This window comes from Colletotrichum paranaense, assembly GCF_030867605.1.
Source record: "Colletotrichum paranaense strain IMI 384185 chromosome Unknown Scaffold_6.1, whole genome shotgun sequence".
Classification (NCBI taxonomy): domain Eukaryota; kingdom Fungi; phylum Ascomycota; class Sordariomycetes; order Glomerellales; family Glomerellaceae; genus Colletotrichum; species Colletotrichum paranaense.
In genome coordinates this window covers 2,725,461-2,747,084 of record NW_026848964.1, presented here as the reverse complement: position 1 = coordinate 2,747,084, position 21,624 = coordinate 2,725,461, and the positions used below count along the sequence as shown (strand labels likewise).

The window sequence follows — 21,624 nt, the reverse complement described above, 5'->3', positions numbered from 1 at the left end:
TTTGCAGTCTCAATCCTCAACATCGCTTCGTGAACAACCACAACTCAGCACCAAGCACTACCATGGACAGGCAATCAGTCTACTCGTCGCACGTCTTCCCGGCGACGTTCGATCAGAACGACGACAGCAGGGTTCAGACCCAGACCCAACTAGAGAACTTCATCCTCCACTTCAGACACGACAATGACTACATCTACAGGTCCGTCGACTGCTCCAAGGGTGCCTTTTGGCTTTGTCGCATTACTTACAGCTTTGTATAGAAATCAACTCAAGGAAAATGCGCTTCTCAAGAAGCACTACTGCGATGTCGATATCAGCGATCTCATCAACTACAACGAGGAACTCGCACATAGACTCGTGACAGAGCCCGCCGAAATCATTCCTTTGGTAGGCCTCCATCGTGCGACCCGAGCTCTAGCACTATACTGACCTCGCCGTGAATAGTTCGAGGCTGCTCTCAAGAAGTGTACCCACCGCATCGTATATCCTCAACTGACGAAGGTCGACCTCCCGGAACATCAACTCCTGCTCCACTCCAACGCTGAGGATGTCTCGATCCGCAACCTAGATTCCATGACAATCTCGCGTCTCGTTCGAGTGCCGGGCATTGTCATTGGCGCCTCTGTCATGTCTTCCAAAGCTACTTCGCTGTCTATTCAATGCCGTAATTGCGCCCATACCGCGAATCTGCCTGTCCTAGGAGGATTTACCGGCGTCACCCTCCCAAGGCAGTGCGGCAGACAGAGGATACCCAACGACCCCACACCAAAATGCCCTCTCGATCCATACTTTGTGTCACACGAGAAGTCGAAGTTCGTCGACCAGCAAATCATCAAACTACAAGAGGCTCCGGATCAGGTTCCTGTTGGTGAACTCCCGAGACATGTCCTGATTTCAGCAGATCGTTACCTGACCAACCGCGTCGTTCCCGGTTCGAGATGTACGGTCATGGGCATCTTTTCCATCTACCAGAACAAGGCAACCAAAAACTCAAACACTGGTGGCGCGGTCGCTATCCGTACGCCGTACCTACGGGCGGTAGGCATCCAGACTGACATGGACCAAACCGCACGTGGCCAGGCTCTCTTCTCTGACGAGGAAGAGCAAGAGTTCCTCGAGATGAGCAGGCGGCCCGATCTGTACAACATTATGGCAGACTGCATAGCGCCATCTATTTATGGAAACGTAGATATCAAGAAGGCCATTCTTTGTCTGCTCCTTGGCGGCTCAAAGAAGATTCTACCCGACGGCATGAAACTTCGTGGAGACATCAACGTCCTTCTGCTTGGTGATCCTGGTACCGCCAAGTCACAGCTTTTGAAGTTTGTGGAGAAGTGCGCGCCAATTGCCATCTACACATCCGGAAAGGGCTCTTCAGCGGCTGGTCTCACAGCGTCGGTGCAGCGTGATTCCTCAACTCGCGAGTTCTATCTCGAGGGAGGTGCCATGGTCTTGGCTGATGGTGGCGTTGTCTGTATCGATGAGTTCGACAAGATGCGGGATGAGGACCGTGTGGCTATTCACGAGGCCATGGAGCAGCAGACCATCTCGATCGCAAAGGCTGGTATCACAACAATTCTCAACGCAAGGACATCGGTGCTTGCTGCGGCCAATCCGATTTTCGGTCGGTACGATGACATGAAGACTCCTGGCGAGAACATTGACTTCCAGACCACCATCTTGTCACGATTTGACATGATCTTCATTGTCAAGGATGAACACACCAGAGAGAAGGACGAGAGGATAGCAAAGCACGTCATGGGCATCCACATGGGCGGCCGAGGCGTCGAGGAACAGGTCGAATCTGAGATCCCAGTCGAAAAGATGAAGAGGTACCTCAGTTACTGCAAATCGTAAGTGTTGTCCATCGGCATGCCTACTGATCAAATGCTAACAACAAACTCTAGACGTATGGCTCCTCGTCTCAGCCCCGAGGCTGCTGAAAAGCTCTCTTCCCATTTCGTTTCCATCCGTAGACAAGTCCACGCGGCTGAGATGGAGGCCAACACAAGGTCTTCTATCCCTATCACCGTTCGTCAACTTGAGGCTATTGTTCGTATCACCGAATCATTGGCCAAGTTGACGCTGTCTCCTATTGCAACAGAGGAGCATGTAGACGAGGCCATCAGACTGTTCCTGTGCTCCACGATGGATGCTGTCAACCAGGGCAGCAACCAGGGAAGCAAAGAGCTCAACGAGGAAGTCAGCAGATTAGAGACAGAACTCAAGCGTCGTCTTGCTGTTGGATGGGGCACAAGTCTCGCAAGTCTGAGACGCGAGATGGTCGAACAGAAGGGGTACAGCGAGCAGGCCCTCAACAGGACGCTGATGATCATGCAGAGGAGGGATACAATCATGTTCCGGAATCAGGGTGCGCAGGTGTACAGGAATGCAATTTGAGGTTGGCTATGAATGAGGGACTGCTTTTGGTGCTCCGCGTCATTGCGGGAGATGGTTTTGAGGGATACGGCGGCAGCATTCTGCATATGAATGAAATGATAATACCAAGCTCTTTGTAACGGGGTATGGTTTGGGATTCTTGAAATGTCACTCTTGCCAAAGAACAAACGCAAGTGAGGAACAAAGGTATGATATACTCTCTAATTGTCAGATCTGAGCCTATCCTCAAGCCGACCAACCTTGTGGCAGATACCTAAGAACACCGCCTTCGATGGGCCATTCAGTATCAGAGTATGCAACCCTCCAATGCCTCGGCAGAGTGCTCGTGTTGGAATACTGTGTGGACCTGGATGACGGGAAAAACTGTTAGCCGCATGAGCTGGAAGGTTCCGCGCGCTTCCAAGAAAGAGTTGTGATAACAGAGCGATTCAGATATGCCAGTTTTCCGCAGGCCCAACCCGGTCGAGTGCATTGGCCAAAGCCGCCGCCCTCGCGGCTAAGCAATCGGTTTACCAGATGCATGGGTGTCATCCGCATCTCCAAAGGGGACTGTGTTCGTTTGGGCATGATGGTCTATATACTACGTACCTTTTGACGATGCAGGAGCCATGATCCTGACTGCTTAGGGGCCTGGGACAACTTCCTTTTCGGAGCTCTACCCAATGTGGGTTGTAGATGGCAAGGTAACCAACATCACGTCACATATCAAAAAGGCGTATAGCAGAGAGCTAGAGAAAGAGCACCTCAATACGAGGGTATGTCCAAACTTGCATCAGGTGATCGTCGCATCATGGGAAGCCGCACGAGGGGCCCTCGCTGACGATTGTTTTTAACAAGGGCATTGAAAGAGTTCATCTTGACTCATCCTCAGGTCTCGTCCAGCAGCGTAGAATGTGATGTGAAATCGTTGCAGGCTGGCGATTGTTTGATTAAGGTGGTCTTAGGTTTATGGAGAGAAGAAGAAGAGTAAAGGCCGGCTCGCGGTCGCGAGGTTTAAAAATTGCAGAGCCTGCCTGGCCCGTTCCGCGGTGTGGGGCTGATACAGTACCACGTGACTTCGATGTGTGTGCCGCGGCGTTGTGGCTCGAGTGCGGTACCTCGGGGCTTACGTACACAACGTGGTATTGTTACTTCTGGGCACCTTGGTCTGGCTTATGTAAGATGTGCTCCCAGGCTGGTCAGGTACGCTGCCTGCCGGTTGCCTGATCCGGCCACGCCCCTCCTATCTCGAGGTGGCAGGGTGGGTGCGTGCCATCGTGGTGAACCTCAACTCCAAAGAGTCCAGCCGTCAGGGCCCGGTGATCGGGTGTCGGGTGTCGGAGCACGGTGGTCATGGTTTCCTGGACGATTCACTGGTGGAGGGGGCCTTGCTTTTGGCTCTGGTCCCAGAAACAGCAGACTCTCATTCTCCCACCCCCCCTGTTGTGTCAGGCTCACTCCCTCCACTCTCCCAGTCTTGTCTGCCACTCCCGCGGCAAACTGCCATTTGCCCACCTCACTCCCTCTTCCGCCGCCGTCGGGACTCACGTAGGGTAGGTACTCACACCCTCCCCCCCTCCCCCATCTTCCCTCCCTCCCGCCCTCTGAACCTACCTAACCAGCCCAGGCTTACCTCACCCACCCGACCTTACCTTTCCGTAGCGGTAGCAGTACCTAACCCGCCAGTGTCTTTTGCCAGTGCCAGCCAGCGCAACCCACGGCCCAGCCAGTCCCAGCACCTTACCAGCCCAGGCGGCCACCCCCGTTAAGCGAGCAAATTGCCTCGCTCATGTGTCCGCCCCCTTCACTCTACGCTGTGCCGTTCAGACTTCACTTCTACCAACTCCACCACGACCTGACGGCTTGATCACGGCACAAATCGACCACCGACCCTAGACAGCACTCTATCGCCGTCGGATTACTTTCGCTACGAGTGTATCTGCTGGATATCGTCATCAGGAAAAATTTTAACCCCCACGACAAGGCGCCGACGATCCACGAGGAAGCCGAGAGTGGTGCATGACGCTGCATCGGGGGATTGAGAGCCGTCGGCGGTTTGGCGCGACTCGCCACAACAACCCCCTCATCATCTGATCTCGCCCAGAGCGAACATTCTTATCGAGCGCATCGTGGAATCCGGTTGAAAGGGATCTTGAAAGGCTTCTTCGGGAAAAGAAAGTGATTTTTCTTTCTTCGCGCCTTCCGATTCGGAGACGCTGTGACAGCAGCCGCCAATCCTTGGTCCGTTTCGACTTCCTCACCCTCACCGATCCGCAGCAATCACGATCACGACGCCCGCGGCGACGAAGAGACGATCCGAACTTCCTGCCATTGGCGAAGTCAATATGTCGTTCCATCCTCGAACCCCTCAAAGCCCTTCTCAGTTTTCTCCGGCAACTTCCGATCTCACATCGAGCATGAACAGCTCGGCCCCGTCAACAGCCACAACTCTGCCGACACCCGCCCACAGCGTCAACGGCAGCGCATCACAGCCCTCCGATATGTCGCAGGACATCGTCATGGGCGATGACTCGCCCCATAAACGCAAGCGCCCACTCGAGGATTTGGGTGATCGAGATCAGAAGAAAGCCCACATCGAGGATAGCAAAACTGGTATCGAGGCACTCCACCTGGATGTCGGAGAGAAATACCTACTTTGCCAAACTCGTAAGGCTCCCTTCAAAGTCCCCTGTTTCCGTGGCAGGCTGTCTCTGTCTTGCCATCTTCCCTCCCCTACGGCCTATCTAGTATTTTGAGCCGGTTCAATGTCGGACATATTTGGTTAACACTGAGCTAAATAGCGCACCACGAGAGACTGCCGCGTATCACGGAAGACCTCTTCGAGATGTTCAATCTTTCGGGTATCGCCGCAGAAGTCGCTCGCGAAAAGCCCAACGGTGAGAAGAACGCTCTGCGGAAGACGTACAAGGGTCAAATCAAGAAACTCGGAATTCTCGGCCGCTTCGACTCCGTCGCCCAGGACTGGGACGCTCCGAGAGAAAAGGACGGCGAGAGTGGCGACAAGAAGAGAGAAGTCTACCACGGCTTCCGGGAATTGCTGGAGATTCCCGATGCCGAGTATTGGGGCACGCGGAACGACCCTATCACCAGTGGTCTGTCTGCTACTGTCAAGTCGATGCTCAACCGAGCAACAACTATGGCTAAGGGCCCGCTTCCTGTTAAGGATTGGGACAGCTCAGTTCTCGGAGACCTGACCCCGGGCAGCATGGAAGCCTTGAGACAGGGTCTCGGTGGCAAGTTGACTGCCCCAGGTACGCCATCCGCAACCACACCCAACCCCTTTGCGCGAAAGCAGCAACAGGGGCCTCAGGGGGCTGTTCGTCCTCAACGGACAACCAAGAAGCGTGGCTACGGTGATAACAGCTTCGAGGGATATGGCGAAGGCTTCCCTGATGACGGCTACTCTACGGGAGATGGCGATGATAGGGGAGGTCAGAAGCGTCGTAAGAAGGTTGGCCTTATTGCATCTATATAAGGCGTAACTGATCTAACACACTACGCCAGGATAACGGCAACGGCCAGACGTTCCCGAACACGATGCGTCCGCAAGGCTACGGATCCAGCGCCGTGGGTGCTTAGAAGCCACCTCCGGCGGCTAAGGTCGGCAACCGCCGAAACGCTCGCAAAAAGGGCTAAGCCCGAATATTGCCTTTATCTCATTTCCACGACTGGCCATCGTGTTGGATATCGCGGGTCTGCAAGCACGTTGCTGCTGGCACTGAAGTTTTGGGTTGCGAATCAGATCTATGCCCGTTGAATGACCACGAGGCAGTTCCGCAGGAAGATTGAGGGCCAGCGGTTGACGACGATGCAACATGCGCGCGTCAAAAGAGGTACCGCTTCGAGGGTTACGGGGGGCCAAAGGCGGTGGTTGGACGGGGGCATATCTGCCCCCTTTTGATGAATTATTCCACTTCCAGCAGGGCGTTCAGGGGGATCAACTTACTTCCTTGTTACCATTTTACTCCTTTTTTTGCTTTTTTTTCCGGTTTTTTAACGCATTCAGTCGAGGTTGGGCAAACGAGAAAAAAACATGACCGACTGAAAGAAGGGACGGGGGAAAAAATACCACGCGGCTTCACAATGGGGAGAAGGAGGGGAAGGTCATTTCTAAAGGGCTGCTACGAAAGGGGACGGGAATCATTTTACCACGAACCACGACCACCACAAACCGAAAAAACCAATCATCACAAACCACCATCACCATCGGACACTTTTCCAAAGAAAAAAAAAACATTTCTTCCCCTCTCCCACAATCCCACACACACAAAGAAAGGCAAATAGGGTGGGTGGGGGGACTTCAGAGGCTGGGTCGTTGTAGCACTAACACAAACAAAACACAAACAAGTAATTCCAATAGAAGGCGTGAAGAAGGCCTCTACACACACAAACACACAAACACACACTAGATATTGTATGAAATTGTGAATTCGCCTATGCATTTTTATTCTTCAGGGTTGTTAAACCTCGAACTCTTGATTGACTGCATGTTCATGTCACGAGCAAGATTACTTTGTACCAAAGTAGAATGTTTCTTGTTCGGTATCAACTTCACTGAGGTAGACTACCCCGCCTTCTAGACATGGACAGTCCTGCTGCCTCGTCCTGCCCGTCTCCCCAAGTCCACGCATGTACCCCAGATTACAACGTCAAGGTGCCCAAACCTCCCCGGCATCAAGGTATCAAGGATATCAAGCTACCAAGGCCATCAAGGCATCTCCATTATCGCCCTGACGCTCAAGTCATCCTGCACCCACGCCACGATGCGCTCCCCGACGTCGCCGATGAGCGTGTCGTAGTGCGGGCCCGGAAGAAAGAGGCCGCAGTGGGCGCCGACCTCGTCCATGCCCTCCATGTACACCGACACCCACGTCTCGTCGCGTTTGCCGTTCTTCTTGCTGGGCAGGGTGCAGAATTTCCGCTCCTTTTTGGGTTTGTCTGGTTTAGCGTTGGATTTGGCATTAGCTTTCGAGTTGGAGCTGGAGTGTGCGGCGACGGCCTTGGGACGGCTTGGGATCGCGGTGGTGTTGTTGTTGTTGTTGTTGTTGGTGGTGGTGGTGGTGGTGTTGACGGATACCGCAGAGGACGAAGATGGTGCGGCGACTGCGGGCGGCCGGTCCTTGACTGCTGCCGCGGCTCCGGCAATAACAGTCGCTGCCATTTCAGCCTCGACCTCTGCAGACTTCTTCTTCTCCTCCTCCTTCTCATCATCATCATCATCATCATCGGCGTCACTATCGAGCGGCTCCCCGCGTAATCTCCTCCCCTCCCTCTCCATCCTCTTGGCCTCCTCCGCCAGCCTCCGCGCCTCCTTCTGATCGTGCGTTTCTTCAGCCGCTTCCCTCCGGGCCGCCTCCTCTTCCTGTTGCCGCCGTTTCTGTTCTTCCTTTTGCAACTTCAGTCCTTCCTTTTCGATCCTCTGCGCTTCCTTGGCCGCCTCCTTTTCCACCTTTTTGCGGCGCTTCTCAACGAGTTTCTGACGCTCCTTGATGGCTTTGTCGCGGCTCTTGACGGCAGACTCGTACGCTTTTTGCGCGCGCTTGCCTTCCTTCTCCGCCTGTTTCCGGGCGTCCTTGTCCGTGTACCTATCCAGATCCGGGGGCGTCGGCTGTTCGGGGAGGTCGGGGATGGGCGGTAGTTCTGCTTCGGGTATGACGTCTCCCATGGGCGTCGCTGCACCGGCCTCGGGACTTTTCTCCGTCCCGTCGGCCGCCACAGTTGAAGAAGTTGAAACAGGCACGGTTTCTTCGACTTGGGTGTCGGTATTGAGCTCCTCGTGTGAGTCGACATCGCCTTCCTTCTCCTTACCCTTTGGTTCGCGCGTCTCCTTGTCGAGCGCATCGGTCGAGTGCGAACCTGCCTTTATATCATGGTCAAACCGTGCCTGCTGTTCCTCGTGGAGCGTCGAAAGCCGTTCATCAATGTCCTCCATCGGAATCGGCTCGAGCAGTTCCATTTCCTGTCCATCGTCAGACGACAGAGAGATCCTGGGCGTCGACGAAGACGGTGGAGATAGATGGGAGCCGATTTGCAACGTACTCGGGGCCGCGCGATGCTCGGGGGACGTTGGTGACTCGGGGGATTTTGGCGAGTCTGGCGTCTTTGGTTTCTTGGGTCTGCCCGAGCTGAGTGTGTAGTAGTTGATGAAGCGGACCCTGACCTGAGCCGGCCGGTTGATGTTGTTGCCATCGCCTATGTGCTGCAGGGGGTCGACGCTCTCCATGGCGCGGAGCTTGTTGTACCGAGCATTCAGACCGGGATAATCCGCCAAGCAGCCGCCGTATTCGAGATGAGACATGACGTGATTCTTGGTAGCGTCCCAGATGCCCTCGCGGCTGTGCTTCTTTGCAAAGTGTCCTAGCCGCCTCATAAAGGTACGATCTTTAAGGTTCACGTCGTTGAAGAAGGATGGGTTAAAGGTGGGATCCGGCTGATGCGGTGGTGCATTGCTCGAGGAGATGGATGGTGTGTTGCTCGGGTGCGGCGAGAGGTCTGCACCGAGTGAGCTCGTCGTCTCCAGGGTGTACATGGACGGGTTGGGACTGGTCAGGGCCGAGTTGGTAGGGCTTAGCTGGTTGAGGGCCTCGTGCTCTGGCTTCTCCTCTGTCGGGGTGGCCGGTCTGAACAAGCTGGATATTCCAGCGACAATGATGCCGGGGTGAAGGCCCAGGAACGGTGAGTCCAGTGAGATGGTGCCGAGGATACGATGCTTGTACGGGTGGCGTCTGTACGGGTGCCGATTAGGCTGAAGAACATGTCAGTCAAGCTGTCTATCGACCTTGGATGTACATGGGCAAGTTATACCATCATGGCAACCTCGGCGGCAAGCAGTCCTCCCATTGAGTGTCCGACGAGAATGACATCAGTCGAGTCGGACTCGTGCGGCTCCAGCCACTGGCTAAAATTATCACGAGCCACATCGATGGCCTTGTACGTCTTATAGCGAGGGTAGATTTTGGAATGGACGACGTGCGTCTCCGCAAGAGCTTCTTTGAGGTGATTATGGACGTGAGCGGGGAACGAGCGAAAGGACGACTCGTTACCGTAGAAGCCGTGGATGTAGATGACGAGCAGGGTCCGGCGGGTGACGCCGTCGCGGTCCTTTGTGGACGGGGCAAGCGAGTGAGCCGATGAAGACCTAGGATCGGCGAGGCGCCACTTGGAGTCCACGATGCCGAGACCGTCGGCGGCAGAGGAGGAAGGGTAGCCCGAGGACGGACCGGCGACGGCGGCGGTAGGTGGGGGCGGGAACTGGGTTGAGGACGTGGAGCCAAAGTGACCGGAGCCGGAGGCGGATGCGGTCACGGAGTAGGGCGGCGGTGGTGCGGACGAGGACGAAGGTCCGTCGTAGGCGTAACCGGACATGACGTCAGATTTTGGGCAAAGCCCAGACAGGTGTGTATGATGTGGAGGTCTAAAATGTGCTGTACTTTATCTGTACTACTGTGTATGTAGACAGGAGTGGAATAGGAGGGGGAAGGGGGTGCAGGGGCCGTAAAGCTTGGTGAGGGGTAAAAGGAAGGAAAGGGCGACCACGGCGAAGAATGCTTTTAGGGATGAGAGCTTCCAGGTGTGGCCGTGTGTAGAGGTGTTTTGCGATACGGAAATGGAAGAAGGATGGATGGAGTCGGATGTCCAGATATAACACGGAGGGCCAGAGACCCGTCACGGCCAACGGGCATTGATGAGGGTGAGGAGGATGAGGAGGAGGAGACCGTGGGCTATTTCATTGACATTTGCCTTGGTTGAGGGTGCTTGCTGCAAGATGCAAGAGTCTGGCCCAGGCGCACGCGTTTTGGCCCTGATGAGTCCAAGGTACTGTAGCTTTGCCGTGTCTTGGTAGGTCGAGATCAGGTACTTACTGCAAGGTTGGTAGAGAAGCCAGAGGTAGAGGTAGGGATTCAGCTGTGGGATGACTGCTGGAGAGTGGAGGTACGAAGTACCCGAGTGGTGCGGTGCCGTACAGAATACGCGGGAAAAGCGAAACTCGGGTACTTGGACTCACCTACCTTACCTCATCCGTACCTGGCCTGCCTGACCTTATTAATACGGATACCTTTTGGTGAGAAACCTCATTGCGCCGCTGCTGCGCCCTGTTTTCCCAGGTGGACAGGTATCCGTACGCGAACTGCATTGCCTTAATTTTTTTTAATTTTTTTTAACAAGCTGTCAAGTACGAAGTACCCGACGGCAAGAAGGCATCTCAGTCACCTCCCGTCGGAGACCCAGAGCCTCTAGAGGAGAGGAAAGAGTAGTCGAGCCACCACAGCCACTTTGCGCTTGCCTGTATCAGGCCATCAGACGATAAGCCCCAGACGGGCACTGGCCTAAGGTAAGGCAATGGGTAGGTAGGCGACTGGCTCCCGCCACCCACTGGCGGTTAAAGATGCCGGAGCCACGTTTGGCAGCCACTCCCACCCAAAGTTGGCATTCATGGCAAGTAGAAAATGACGACATGCTGCAACCTCGAAACAAAAGCAGTCGTAACCTCCTTGGCGAACCACTTCCCAGTTCACCTCCTCGCGTTGCCCTCACCGTTGCGTCCTCGGGTTTTCGGATCTGTTTTCGCGCGGCTCGCGGTTGAGTCGTCGGTTTGCATACACCGCTTACCGCGTAAGGTATCTGCAGCACAGCCATTTACTTACACCCAAACGTTGGGCCTGAGTCAGCCACGCTTTGGTCAACTCGCAAGTCGCAACCAGAACGCGAATCGCGACATTCAAAGTCGGCACCTGGGAGCGCAGGGCTCAAATGAGCCAAGCCGGAAGTTTATGGCCGCGCCTAACTGCCTACCTCAGAACTCCGTTACGGATACGCATGTTCAGGCTTCGCTTGAATATAAGTGTTAAAAGAAAGCCATCAGGGCTGTGCGAGACAAACTTTTGACTCGCAGTTAGTCTGTCGCTTCCCTCTTCACCTCGAGAGCCTCATCCAGTCTTCAACTATTCAACAATGTCCCAGGAAGAAAAAGCAGGACTCTGTCATTGATAATTACGCCAAGCCGGGCGTCAATAACCACTGCATCACTCGCTCAGAGATTCAAGAGACTTTTAAAAGATAATTACAGCGTTTCCGATGGTTCATGACACACAAACAGGACCACCCTGGCAGCTTTCCCTTCCAGGTTTCCTTCGATACAACAACTGCGCGAACTCTATCTGTGCTTTAATGAGCTTGCTGGTTCAGTGCTTGGACCCGTAGAAGTTTAATACTCGGCAGGTGTGCAACAAACCAGACAAAGCAGTAAGAATCAGAATCAAGCCTTGCATTTGTGCAGCTTTTGTAGACCACCAACTCCCGCCCAATCAGCACCTTTCATGGCGCAGACCGTCAAGTTTGATCTCGACATCCTCTATGCCTGCCAAACCCCCTTGAAGATGGTCCCCTCTAAAAATCAGGTTGGCTGAGCGAGAGAAAACTCCCCGTTCTCTCAGATGAACGTCCCATCGTCCTGTTGCGGTCATTTTCCTCGATTCGGGGGCCGAGGGTAGGGCAGGGGCCGGCAGGGGTGATGGATCATTTGGGAGATTACACAGATTAGATTGGAGACTCCATCGTCGCTCTTCTCCGTTGCAACCGTCGCCCACTCCAACAAAAGTTTGTCAGAAAACCTCGAACAGGTTCCATCGAAGGGTTTGTTATTGTCTGTTTCTGGTTGATCTACCTTGCTGCCAGGTATGGTCCGTCAAAGGAGAATAAAAATATCGAAACGGCGCGCGGAAGTTCATAGACATGGTTCCGCGGCACCAATTCCCTCATCTTCAGGTGGACGTTCGTCCGTCGGGACGACGGGGTCCAAGGTTTCCAGAAGGATGGAGCCTAGAACGAGACAACAAGAGAGAACAGACAGACGGCAGACGGCTATCCGTCCTCAGACATCGTGTGTTCTGGCCCACGGACACGGCCACTTGTACGCTAAGCTGGTCGCAGTTTCGTGGAATTCAGTGCGGCTCCTCTTAGAGTAGAAGTGAAGAATTCGATGCGAGCCATGGAAGGGTAGCTGCCCGTCGTCTCGGGAACGCGCCCAGGAGAAAACCCACCGGGATGGTAATGAACGTGCTTTCCCACGGATAGAGTCATTGTTGTCTCGCGCACTTTTTCGACTCTTGTTTCTGTGGTACGGAGTACGGATACTGTGGTTAGTCTACCCATGTTTACGCTGCACAACATCTGCACTACACAGCAGTCTTAGCCAAACCATCGACTGCACCCCCAGGCTGTCGACGTTCGACAAGCCAAGAGGTGCAAGCCTTTCTTTCATTGAACTCCACTTTACGCCTGTCGGGGAGGGGGTCGGTTCAAGGGAGGATTACGTACAGCCATGGAGATCTTGTCATTCCAGTGCCGTGCTTGGTCTTGGATGACGCCGTGGTTCGAATGACAATCTTTCCTTGGTGCGAATACCAAAATGTGCGAATACTTGGACAACGCTCGCTGCCATGTCGCAAGGGAAGGAAAGCACATTCGACGGTCCCAGAATTCAGAGAGCCTCCTGAGACGCGCTAAATCGTCTCATACATACAATCGTTCAACTTGCCAAATGATACCTATATGATAACGCATAAGTTATGACCTGTAAACGGGGAAGAAGCCGAACACCTTAATTCTGGGTAATTCGGACCACTGGCGCCAGTAAAAAGACTCCATTGTCAGTGAGGCAGTGAAGAGCAAGTTCCGTCACGCCGAGAAATATAACGGGGCAAGGAAAAGGGGGCATCAGAAGAGACGGGGGTTCCAGGTTACCCCAGTGTTTGTTTCGATGGAAACGAAATTCGTCCCATGATCGCCGAGCCTCGCCAAGCTTCCAACACGCAGAGACAGAGGCGACAGAGCAGGCTCGAGGCTTGCCGTGCACTAGGAGAGAAAACCAGATGGAGGCCCCTCCCATCTCAAAGGCATGTGGGTGCTCGATGTCTGTTAGCCACCCGCTTCTAGAACGAACCTACCGTCGTAGAATTATCCGTAGATTTCTGTAGGCGTTGGTCAAAGTTGAAGGAGTCTGACAATCGTCTTCGCTTGGTCGATTCGGCATACGGGAGTCAATTGTTACCCGTCTTTTGAATCTTTTGCAACCTCGCCAGGCTCACCTTGCTAGATTTGAGGGGAATCCTAGGCTAGGTCGCATGCACAACAGCCAATATTCATTTCGTGTAGGTACTGATGCGGGTATGTGCTCTGCCATTGTTTCTCTGCGTTGGGCGTTCGCTGGGTTTCTTGCCCTGGAAGCATGCCTTCCCCTCGCCCATAACACCTTTCGATACTACGCAGTATGCGTTTGGAGGATGAAGAGGGGCTAATCCGTCCCGTCCGTCTCGTCCGCACGTTTCGTTTGGTTCTTCGCCCGGGGCGCCGGCCATGGCAGCCAAAGGGTGAACGGCCCCACGAACTCCATGAAGGGCCCCAAGAAATGGAGCCCAGGCCAGGGATCCAGATGCATATGCAGGTACCGCGCACTGTATGCCGTATCCGTGCGGCCACAAGAAGAAACAAAAACATCATGTTCGGCTTATGGAAGACTCTATTCAAAGGCGATAGTGAACGAGGAGAAGCGAGCATTTGCTTGAATTCGTAAAGTTTGGCTCCTTCGTGGTGAATACGAGGTGGAGGGTGTCTGCGGTACGAGGTGAGGAAAAGCCACGAAGCTGCCCCCAACAGAGCCGCCCAACGGACTTTGGTAGGTACTGATTGCGAATGATTTGACTTCAGGTCAGAAGGCGCGAATGAGTCGGCACAACCCTCGGGGGAGTGAAGAGTACTGGTCAGACAGGTAGGCGGCTCGCAGATGACATGGCGAGACTAGAGATTTCAACGATGGTCACACAGGTTGATTTTGGCGCATGCCTCCTCGACATGCATGCGTGGACAAACTTTTTGGTCGCATTCTCGGATCGAATTTTTGCTTGTATTTTCCTTTTCTTAATTTCTTCTCTTCCATTCTCCACTGTGGTTGGCTCGTCATGCGCCGTCTAGCGACGATGGACTTGAAGGATTGCGAACTTTATGCTGCAAGCTGTGAGAAGTGTTGACTATTAAAATGCTGGCATCAGTTCAGCGGTAGCCGTAGCTGAGCGACGAAGACAACGTACGAAAAGTTGGAGTAGTGGAGTCGCTAATACTGGCTCGTGTCGTCGTAAGTTGGCCCATTTATTTCGCAGATATTTTTTATTCCATTGGATTCCGAATCTCCAAAATGCAGATGCAGAGCCGTTGACCCTCCTCCTCAAGCATTGGTTTGGGGAAGGTGGGCGATCCTTCATGGACCTCTCTGTCTCTAGCGTCAAGATGCTTCGTCATTGTTGGTATCCGTAGGTATCCGTGGGCACGTTATTAGTGTCGTAAAGTAGCGTACCCGGGAGACATGTCTGGTCTGGACCTTTCTGGATTCTGGATGGCAGTTGGTCGAGCGGGTTGCGCCGCGTGCGCCGCCATGATCTCGTGGGCGAAACCAACGGCGCCAATTGAACGCGCAGAAGACGAGTTGAATTGCTCACGGACACGGACCTCGTAGCCAAATAAAGACTTTTGTAAGGGAAAACGAGACACATTCGTCGGGCTTGCGCAGGCCATTCCTTTCCTGGACCTCGTGTGTCCATGTCTCGTGTGTCTTGTACGTATTTTTGACGCGGTGCCTTAGTCAGACTTGTCGGCTTCTTCTCTGTGCCTCTTTCGTCCCATGCATCATCTCATTTCATGTCATCCCGACGGATGGTGGTGTGTGCTGGTGCTGTCACCTCTGATTTGATCGGCGGGATGTTTCTCGTTTCCTTTTCTTCTCTGTCGCCTTCATGCCACCGAAGGGCCTGTGCTTTCACCTGTCTGTCCATCGATTAGCCATTGCCTTTTCATCCAAAGCCAATGGACAGTGTACAGTGTATCCATGGACCATAAGGTACGATTGAAGTCGTTGGCAATGAGGTACGGGGTGCTGCGTAGGTTGCGTTGGATGATACGCCGTGTGTTGACTGGCGTACTGTGCGGGCCTCGATGTGACAGGCACCAGATGGGAAGACGTGAGAGGGATAGAAAAGAAAGCAGCAAGAGAGAAAAGGACAGGGACGCCATGGCGATGGGGTGTATGTTCCCTGCCCATCCCCTGTCCCCTGTCCCTGGCCCATGGTGCCCGTTCCTGGTCGGCCCATGCCCCCATTGCTGGTGGAGGGGGAGGGGGCCACTGGGGGCACTGAGAGAAGGGGGGGGGGGGGGCCGCTTCCCGTGATAGTGGACAGTGGAACTGCTCACTGCAACTTTGGCGAGGTGTGGTTGGCCAATGGGACGCGATGTCCTCCAACTAGCAGCCACTCGCCAATATCAAGCGAGATTATCGAAATCTTCCCACCTGCGAGTGACTGCAATCTGCGCCTGTGTGCCAGTCCTACTGCGTACCTTTCGTGCTTTGCTACCGAGTACCTTCTTGTCAATTCTGTCTTTCCAACCGCCCAGTGCCAATGTCCTCCTCTACTTCTACCAAAAGTCCAAGGGCCCCCCTAGACACTTCCCAGGGCAAGAACAGATTGAAGTGAACAGGGCGACGCCCACCTCACGTCGAAGCGCTCAACTTTGACCGAAAAGGTGTGACTTTCTCACTTGACTGGACCTGCGTTGTTTCCCTTTCCAAACGGATATTGCATGTTATTACACTACGGAGTACCTTACCCTACCTTACCTTACCTTACCTTACCTTAGAGCCCGGCCTACGATCGATCCATTGCCTATTATTATCGTCGTGCCTGCTCACTCCACCCCCCCCCCCCCCATCCGCGGCGCCTGTGTGTCTGTCTGTCTGTCTGTCTCTTCTCTTCTTCTACTCCTCCCTCCTCCTCCTCCTTCTCCTACTCCGACTCCTTCTGGTCCTCTTCTCTTCGCCTCCTGCCAGCAACACACGCTTACGCCGCCATGCCATCGTCCTGATCCATCGGCCATGAGAATTGGCGGATGCAAGGGAGACAAAGGATCTCGAACACGAACAACGAGAAACGGCTGACACGAACTGTCCACGGTCCCTTCCTGTTGTTGGCTTTTTAAGTCCTTTCCGGGGGCAATCGCACTTTCGCACACACGGCATCCGGAGGAAATTTCAGAAAGAGTGTAGGGAAAAAAGAACGACCATCTGTTGATTCGGAACGAAAGGGGGAATTGCATTCGCGCGGCCCGTTGCAGGACACCACCACCACTTCCACAACCGCCAACCACCAACCACCAGACGATAGTACCATTTTATCGACACATGGCCATGAGGATGCCAAGAATGAAATTCGAATAGATCGACAATTCTCATCCAAACACAAACCACACACACACTCGCTCACACTCGCTTACTTACCCGGTGATCCAACACCAGTCACTCGTTTACCTTGTTTCTATCTTTATTCCCGTCCCGCCCTGGGAACACGCCGGCTTGAAGTTCGCCTCCCCCAGTTTACCAAAAAAGACAACCAACCACACACAACGGCCGGGGCAAAAGCTCAGCCTCTGCCTACTTGGCCCAACGCCACCCCATCGAAGCCATGACTAAATCACTGCGCGGGTCTTCACTCCCTCAGGCCCGCTCATACCATCACAATCATTACCATTTACACAACCAACGTGCAGCCACCCCCGAGAATGCGAATCACCACCATCGCCAACTCGACGACCCCAGCCCGACGACTCCCAGCCCCGACGCCGCCACCTCGTCGAGTGCCGCCGCACCGAGAATCGTCGTCCAGACCGTCTCCCTCATTCAAATAGTCGATGCCACCGGCTCCCCTATCCAAGTCCAGACCATCTTCCCGACGGCCGCCACCGTGGATGCTTCATCAACCACCAGTGCCGCCCTTGACTTGTCAATTGCCGCGGTACCATCCTCAACTTCGTCCACCGATTCTTCGACGACATCTTCTAGCACGACGAATGACTCAGCACTTTCAACACCGGCGCCCACCACATCCACTTCCACCGACTCTTCCACCAGTCAAGATATCTCCTTGACGTCCGATCCTTTATCGACCCCAGCACCTTCAGAAGCTACGCCTTCACTCTACCCTACGTTGAGTGGCCAGTCAAACTCGACAATTTGTGCGCCGCCTCCCCTTTTGTCGCGTGTCCCAGACCGAAGCAGCTGACCCAATATCTAGCATTCCTTACGTCAACAAACTCTTCTTCAACCTCAGTCTCTACCGCAACCAGTTTAACTAGCCAGCTTTCGTCTGGATCAACAAGCGTCACTTCATCAATACTTTCATCCCTGTCATCGACGACATGGGGCTCCAACTCGGGTTCGACTGCAACCTCGACATCGGCATCGACCTCGGTTTCGGGTTCTAGCAGATTGAGCACGTCTACTTTTACCACGAGCGCCTCGCAATCGCCCTCAAATGAAGCGACAGCTTCCGGAGACGGGACCGCTGGTGGAATCGGCGGCGGCGCGGCGGGGACGGCTGCACCCACTTCAACCTCCACCTCGGACAATTCTAGCGGTAGCGGTTCGCCAACGCCAACGGCAACTGTCGTAGGAAGCGTCGTAGGAAGTTTGGCTGGAGCGGCTTTCCTTGTGGTGCTGGTATTCCTCGCTCTTCGGTGGAAGAAGCGTACCGGTGGACGGTTCCGCCTCAGTGAGGCCAGCGCCGGCAAACGAGGCATCCTGACCGGTTCCGGCGGTCCACCCGGTGGCAATGGCGGCGGAATGGTTCAACGGTCGTTATCGTTTGATCCCACGACAGCGGCCGCTGGTGCCGGGGCCGGAGCAGGTGCGATGGCCGTGGCTCACAAGCCTTCCTCAAGGAGGGCTAGCGAGCCTTCCGAAACCGGCGAAAGAGGCTTTGTCCGAGTTGCCGGCAGGAAACTGCCTTCTGTGCTACAAGCCGGAGGCGACGGTTACACAGATCCACGCGAGGGCACCTCAGCCGCTGTGAACGATGACGAATCAGTCTACTTCCGAGACTCTCAAGCCTTTTTCGACCCCAACGGTCAAACAACACGCCTCGCACTCGGCTCGCCCATGAGGCCAGTCAGCGGTGTCGTGGTCTTCAAAGAGTCGCCGGCTCGAACGCCAGTGACCGAATCGGCGCCGTTCCCGCCTCCGGCCGCGTCTCCGCAGACAAATCCGCCGTTCGTCCCGTTACAGCCTCCCGGTCGGGACCCAATTGGTCGGACCTTACCTTCACAGGACGGGTCTCGGGGCTCTCGGGGTTCGGCTTCTAGGTTTCACGAAGACATGTGAATTCACTTTTTTCCTTTATGCTCAACCTTTTTTCCCTTCTTCTTTCTCATTCCCAGCTCGGCCAATGCCGAGCTCGAGGGCAACGCCGGGACTCCAAAAACGTACCTTGAGGCGTATTGTACATTCTTACCAATCTTTCAAACGATAATTACTAGTACTTATTTGGAGGGGTTTTGGGTGGTGGGGGGGTTACACCTTTTTTGCTTTGTGCCATCTTTGCGGACTCTACGACGGCATATGGAATGGCGTTGAGAGAGTTTCTGGCACGTCTGATATGAGCCTTTTTCGTTCCGGTCGTGCGGAAGGGAGGTGAATCCATGGAGAAGGGGGAAGGGATATGGATTCAATTTTTCAAAAGCAAGCAAGCACGCACGTGTGCGCCGGCTCCGGACCGCAATTGCTGCATTGGCATCCGCAGCTGAGGCGAGTGTTGGGCTTGCTTGGATGTAAATAAGTTTTCTTTTCAAGTTTCGCCCCAAGACGGGAGACGAGAAAGAGAGAGTGAGAGGTCAGAGACGGGCCAAAGGGGATAGAGCGTGGAGGGCAACATTAGATTTTTGCCTTTTCTGGCCACGGCCACGAAGGGGAGAAAAAGAGAAGATGAAGTCTATCCGACCTCTTTTTTTGCTAACAATTCTTCTGCCCCTACCTTACCTCACTTGCCTTGAGCGTACGGAGTACACGGTATCAAACCACATGCGTACGAAGTAAAAGGCGCGACCATCTTTTTCCGCGTATGGAAGTTTGTGCTCTCCCATGTGACGAGAACTCTATCTCACTCGAGCTTCCTGACCGCTGGTTGGGGATCCACTTGCGATGATGAACATGCCGTGCCGTGTCCTCCCCGTCCGATCTTTTCTCCCTACAAGGTGGAGAGAAATCCAATTGTAGCAAGACCGGGGGTGAGAGACCGGAAGCGCGGCTGCGGTTGCGTTGAATGATGGAGAGGATGGCTTCTTGCTGAGTAGTATAAGGAGAGAAGAACAAGAACAAAAGGTTGACTCTTTCCTCTCCTCGGGCTGCCTCCGGGAAAGCTCGTCAGATTCGCACAAAGAAAGGCTTTTGCGCAAAACAAAACGCGGACCCTGATTTCATGGGGGAGGCTTTCCCCCGGAGGCGGAGTCTGAATCTTTGGGGGGGGGGGGGGGAGACTGCAGAGAATCCCCAAGAACGTTGTTGCCTTCCCGGGTGGAGTCGCTTTCTTGGTGAACCATCTTGAGACATGTATGAAACGGTGGGAACCAGAACGAATGGTCGTGTCGAGCTTCTTTTTTTTTCTTGCCTTTCTTCAACAACCACCCCCGTCCCAGAATTCTGGGGCGGCAACCTTGTGTCCCGCTTGGGCCGCGCCCTTACCATGACAAATTCGTCTTCAAGTTTTGGGCATAGAACTGTTGGTATTCTCTTTGCAGCGTCTTACACGATCCCGATTGGGTACGAAAGTAGGCACTCACCTCACAGTGGCCTGCTTCCTGTAGGGCGGGTGTCTCATCCATCAGGCGTTTATGAGTGTTTACCATCTCATCCCATTCCATTCCCCGGTACCGTCATCTACAACACGGGATGAAACATCTTTTTTGGGTAGTTGGTCTCAATGGAGGAACAGATGGGCATCATGTGCAAAGCGCCCATACCACTGCACTGCACACCCGAGGCCGCTCATGATCATCCAGTACGAGTTATCGCAAAAAGGTCGATGATGGAGGTGTAGTGCTGTCAAGTGTCGAGCCTCATCTGCCCGTTGTCATTTTGCGATACTTCTCGTATAACACGGTCGTGGTGGCTTCGGGTGCTTCATACCTGGGGGGAAGGGGGGGCAAAGACAGCATGCGCCTCCATCAGGCCGGAGCTTCCTGCTCCATAACAATAGGAGCCTCGCATAATACCCGAGCTTGGGGTAAGAAACCTCACTCCCGGTCTCAAGAGCTCCACTTCTTCGAACCCTGCGGCATCTTAACCGTCCGAAGGTGTCGAGACCAGTATGAACCACCCACGACATCGATGGCACCTGCATTCCGTACATAGGCCCGGGATGGTTATTCGAGAAGGGCTCTAGTACGTCGCGGACCTCGGCGCAATACATCGCAGCGGCGGCGTAACCTGAAGTAGTCAAGAGCGAGGCGCGAGGCGACAGCACGAGATCTTGCTGGGTTGATGTTGGTATCGATGTGCGATCTTGGTCGGATGCCTTGGTTTGTCTCGTGATATGCTCGCTCTAGAGACAGTTGCGGTATCCAATGACAAAGGCCATGCCCCGTTTTCGTAGAGCGTTTCCCCCATCTCTCCTTGCCAGGATGAAATATCATGGAGTCATTGAAAATGGATCTTGAAGAGTCGAGATATTTGCTCCGGCTTGCTCGGATCAAACAGCTGAGCCCCCGGCCTCCCGCGCGCGCACTCCACCCGGCCGACTGGATATAAGCCTCGCCGAGCTGGTTGGGCATGCAAAGAGGCCTCACTGTCCGATTGTCAGAGCAGTGGTGAATAAGCTGTTACCATAGCTTCAGACAGGCCTCGATAACGGTAAAGCAATTATCGATTAGGGGGGTGGGGGCTCCGTCAATGCCCGCGAGCGGTACCGCGAATTGGAGATAACTCCGTGACGAGCCCAGGCCGGCACGCCATATGCGCATGCGAGTGATTCTCCGTGCTCGACGCCGGATGGCGGTTTCCCTCGTTGCGGTTGGCTAGCGTCTGTGACTGCGAGTGAGTAAGAGATAAGAGGAAGAGGGAGAGAAGGTTCTGCGCTTGTGCCTATCACATCAAGCAAACCCTTGTTCCTGGACTGATTCCGAGCTAGTCTAGCCGTCAAGACTGAAAAGGTGTGTCCGAGCTGAGAGAAGATTCATCCTCCCATCAGGATTTAGAGCTTTCTTGAGAGCATGGCCCCCCAGACAGTGACGGATACCGAGTCGCTTTCCTGATTGAAATATGGGAACGAGTAGAGTTCGTCATATCGTTGGTAAGTATCCGTCCCGTGTCCATTCTTATTCTTTTCTTCTGTGCCATTTTCTATTCGATGGCGC

The 21,624-nt window shown here is 54.2% G+C and overlaps 7 protein-coding genes across 7 annotated transcripts; 3 read left to right on the top strand and 4 right to left on the bottom strand.

The window, feature by feature from the left end:
* Positions 1 to 62: 62 nt before the first annotated feature.
* CPAR01_08576 (MCM2/3/5 family protein) lies at positions 63 to 2,400 on the top strand (the record flags this gene model as incomplete). The annotated part of the gene is made up of 4 exons (XM_060492844.1): positions 63 to 199; positions 261 to 387; positions 445 to 1,853; positions 1,908 to 2,400. The coding sequence occupies 4 exons, from the start codon at positions 63 to 65 to the stop codon at positions 2,398 to 2,400; spliced, it is 2,166 nt and encodes a 721-aa protein (XP_060349214.1).
* Positions 2,401 to 4,724: 2,324 nt separating this feature from the next.
* CPAR01_08575 (Rox3 mediator complex subunit) lies at positions 4,725 to 5,979 on the top strand (the record flags this gene model as incomplete). Its single annotated transcript, XM_060492843.1, has 3 exons — positions 4,725 to 5,046; positions 5,181 to 5,851; positions 5,905 to 5,979. 3 exons carry the CDS (start codon positions 4,725 to 4,727, stop codon positions 5,977 to 5,979), a joined length of 1,068 nt encoding a protein of 355 aa, XP_060349213.1.
* A 1,129-nt stretch (positions 5,980 to 7,108) lies between these two features.
* On the bottom strand, positions 7,109 to 9,765 carry CPAR01_08574 (uncharacterized protein; the record flags this gene model as incomplete). Its single annotated transcript, XM_060492842.1, has 2 exons — positions 7,109 to 9,145; positions 9,205 to 9,765. The coding sequence occupies 2 exons, from the start codon at positions 9,763 to 9,765 to the stop codon at positions 7,109 to 7,111; spliced, it is 2,598 nt and encodes an 865-aa protein (XP_060349212.1).
* A 6,366-nt stretch (positions 9,766 to 16,131) lies between these two features.
* Positions 16,132 to 16,539, bottom strand: CPAR01_08573 (uncharacterized protein; the record flags this gene model as incomplete). The annotated part of the gene is made up of 1 exon (XM_060492841.1): positions 16,132 to 16,539. The coding sequence occupies one exon, from the start codon at positions 16,537 to 16,539 to the stop codon at positions 16,132 to 16,134; it is 408 nt and encodes a 135-aa protein (XP_060349211.1).
* A 365-nt stretch (positions 16,540 to 16,904) lies between these two features.
* On the top strand, positions 16,905 to 18,598 carry CPAR01_08572 (uncharacterized protein; the record flags this gene model as incomplete). Its single annotated transcript, XM_060492840.1, has 2 exons — positions 16,905 to 17,454; positions 17,514 to 18,598. The coding sequence occupies 2 exons, from the start codon at positions 16,905 to 16,907 to the stop codon at positions 18,596 to 18,598; spliced, it is 1,635 nt and encodes a 544-aa protein (XP_060349210.1).
* A 1,744-nt stretch (positions 18,599 to 20,342) lies between these two features.
* CPAR01_08571 (uncharacterized protein) lies at positions 20,343 to 20,681 on the bottom strand (the record flags this gene model as incomplete). The annotated part of the gene is made up of 1 exon (XM_060492839.1): positions 20,343 to 20,681. One exon carries the CDS (start codon positions 20,679 to 20,681, stop codon positions 20,343 to 20,345), a length of 339 nt encoding a protein of 112 aa, XP_060349209.1.
* Positions 20,682 to 21,137: 456 nt separating this feature from the next.
* CPAR01_08570 (uncharacterized protein) lies at positions 21,138 to 21,416 on the bottom strand (the record flags this gene model as incomplete). The annotated part of the gene is made up of 1 exon (XM_060492838.1): positions 21,138 to 21,416. A coding segment is annotated over one exon (279 nt), but the record flags the coding sequence as incomplete, so codon positions are not given.
* Between the last annotated feature and the right edge of the window lie 208 nt (positions 21,417 to 21,624).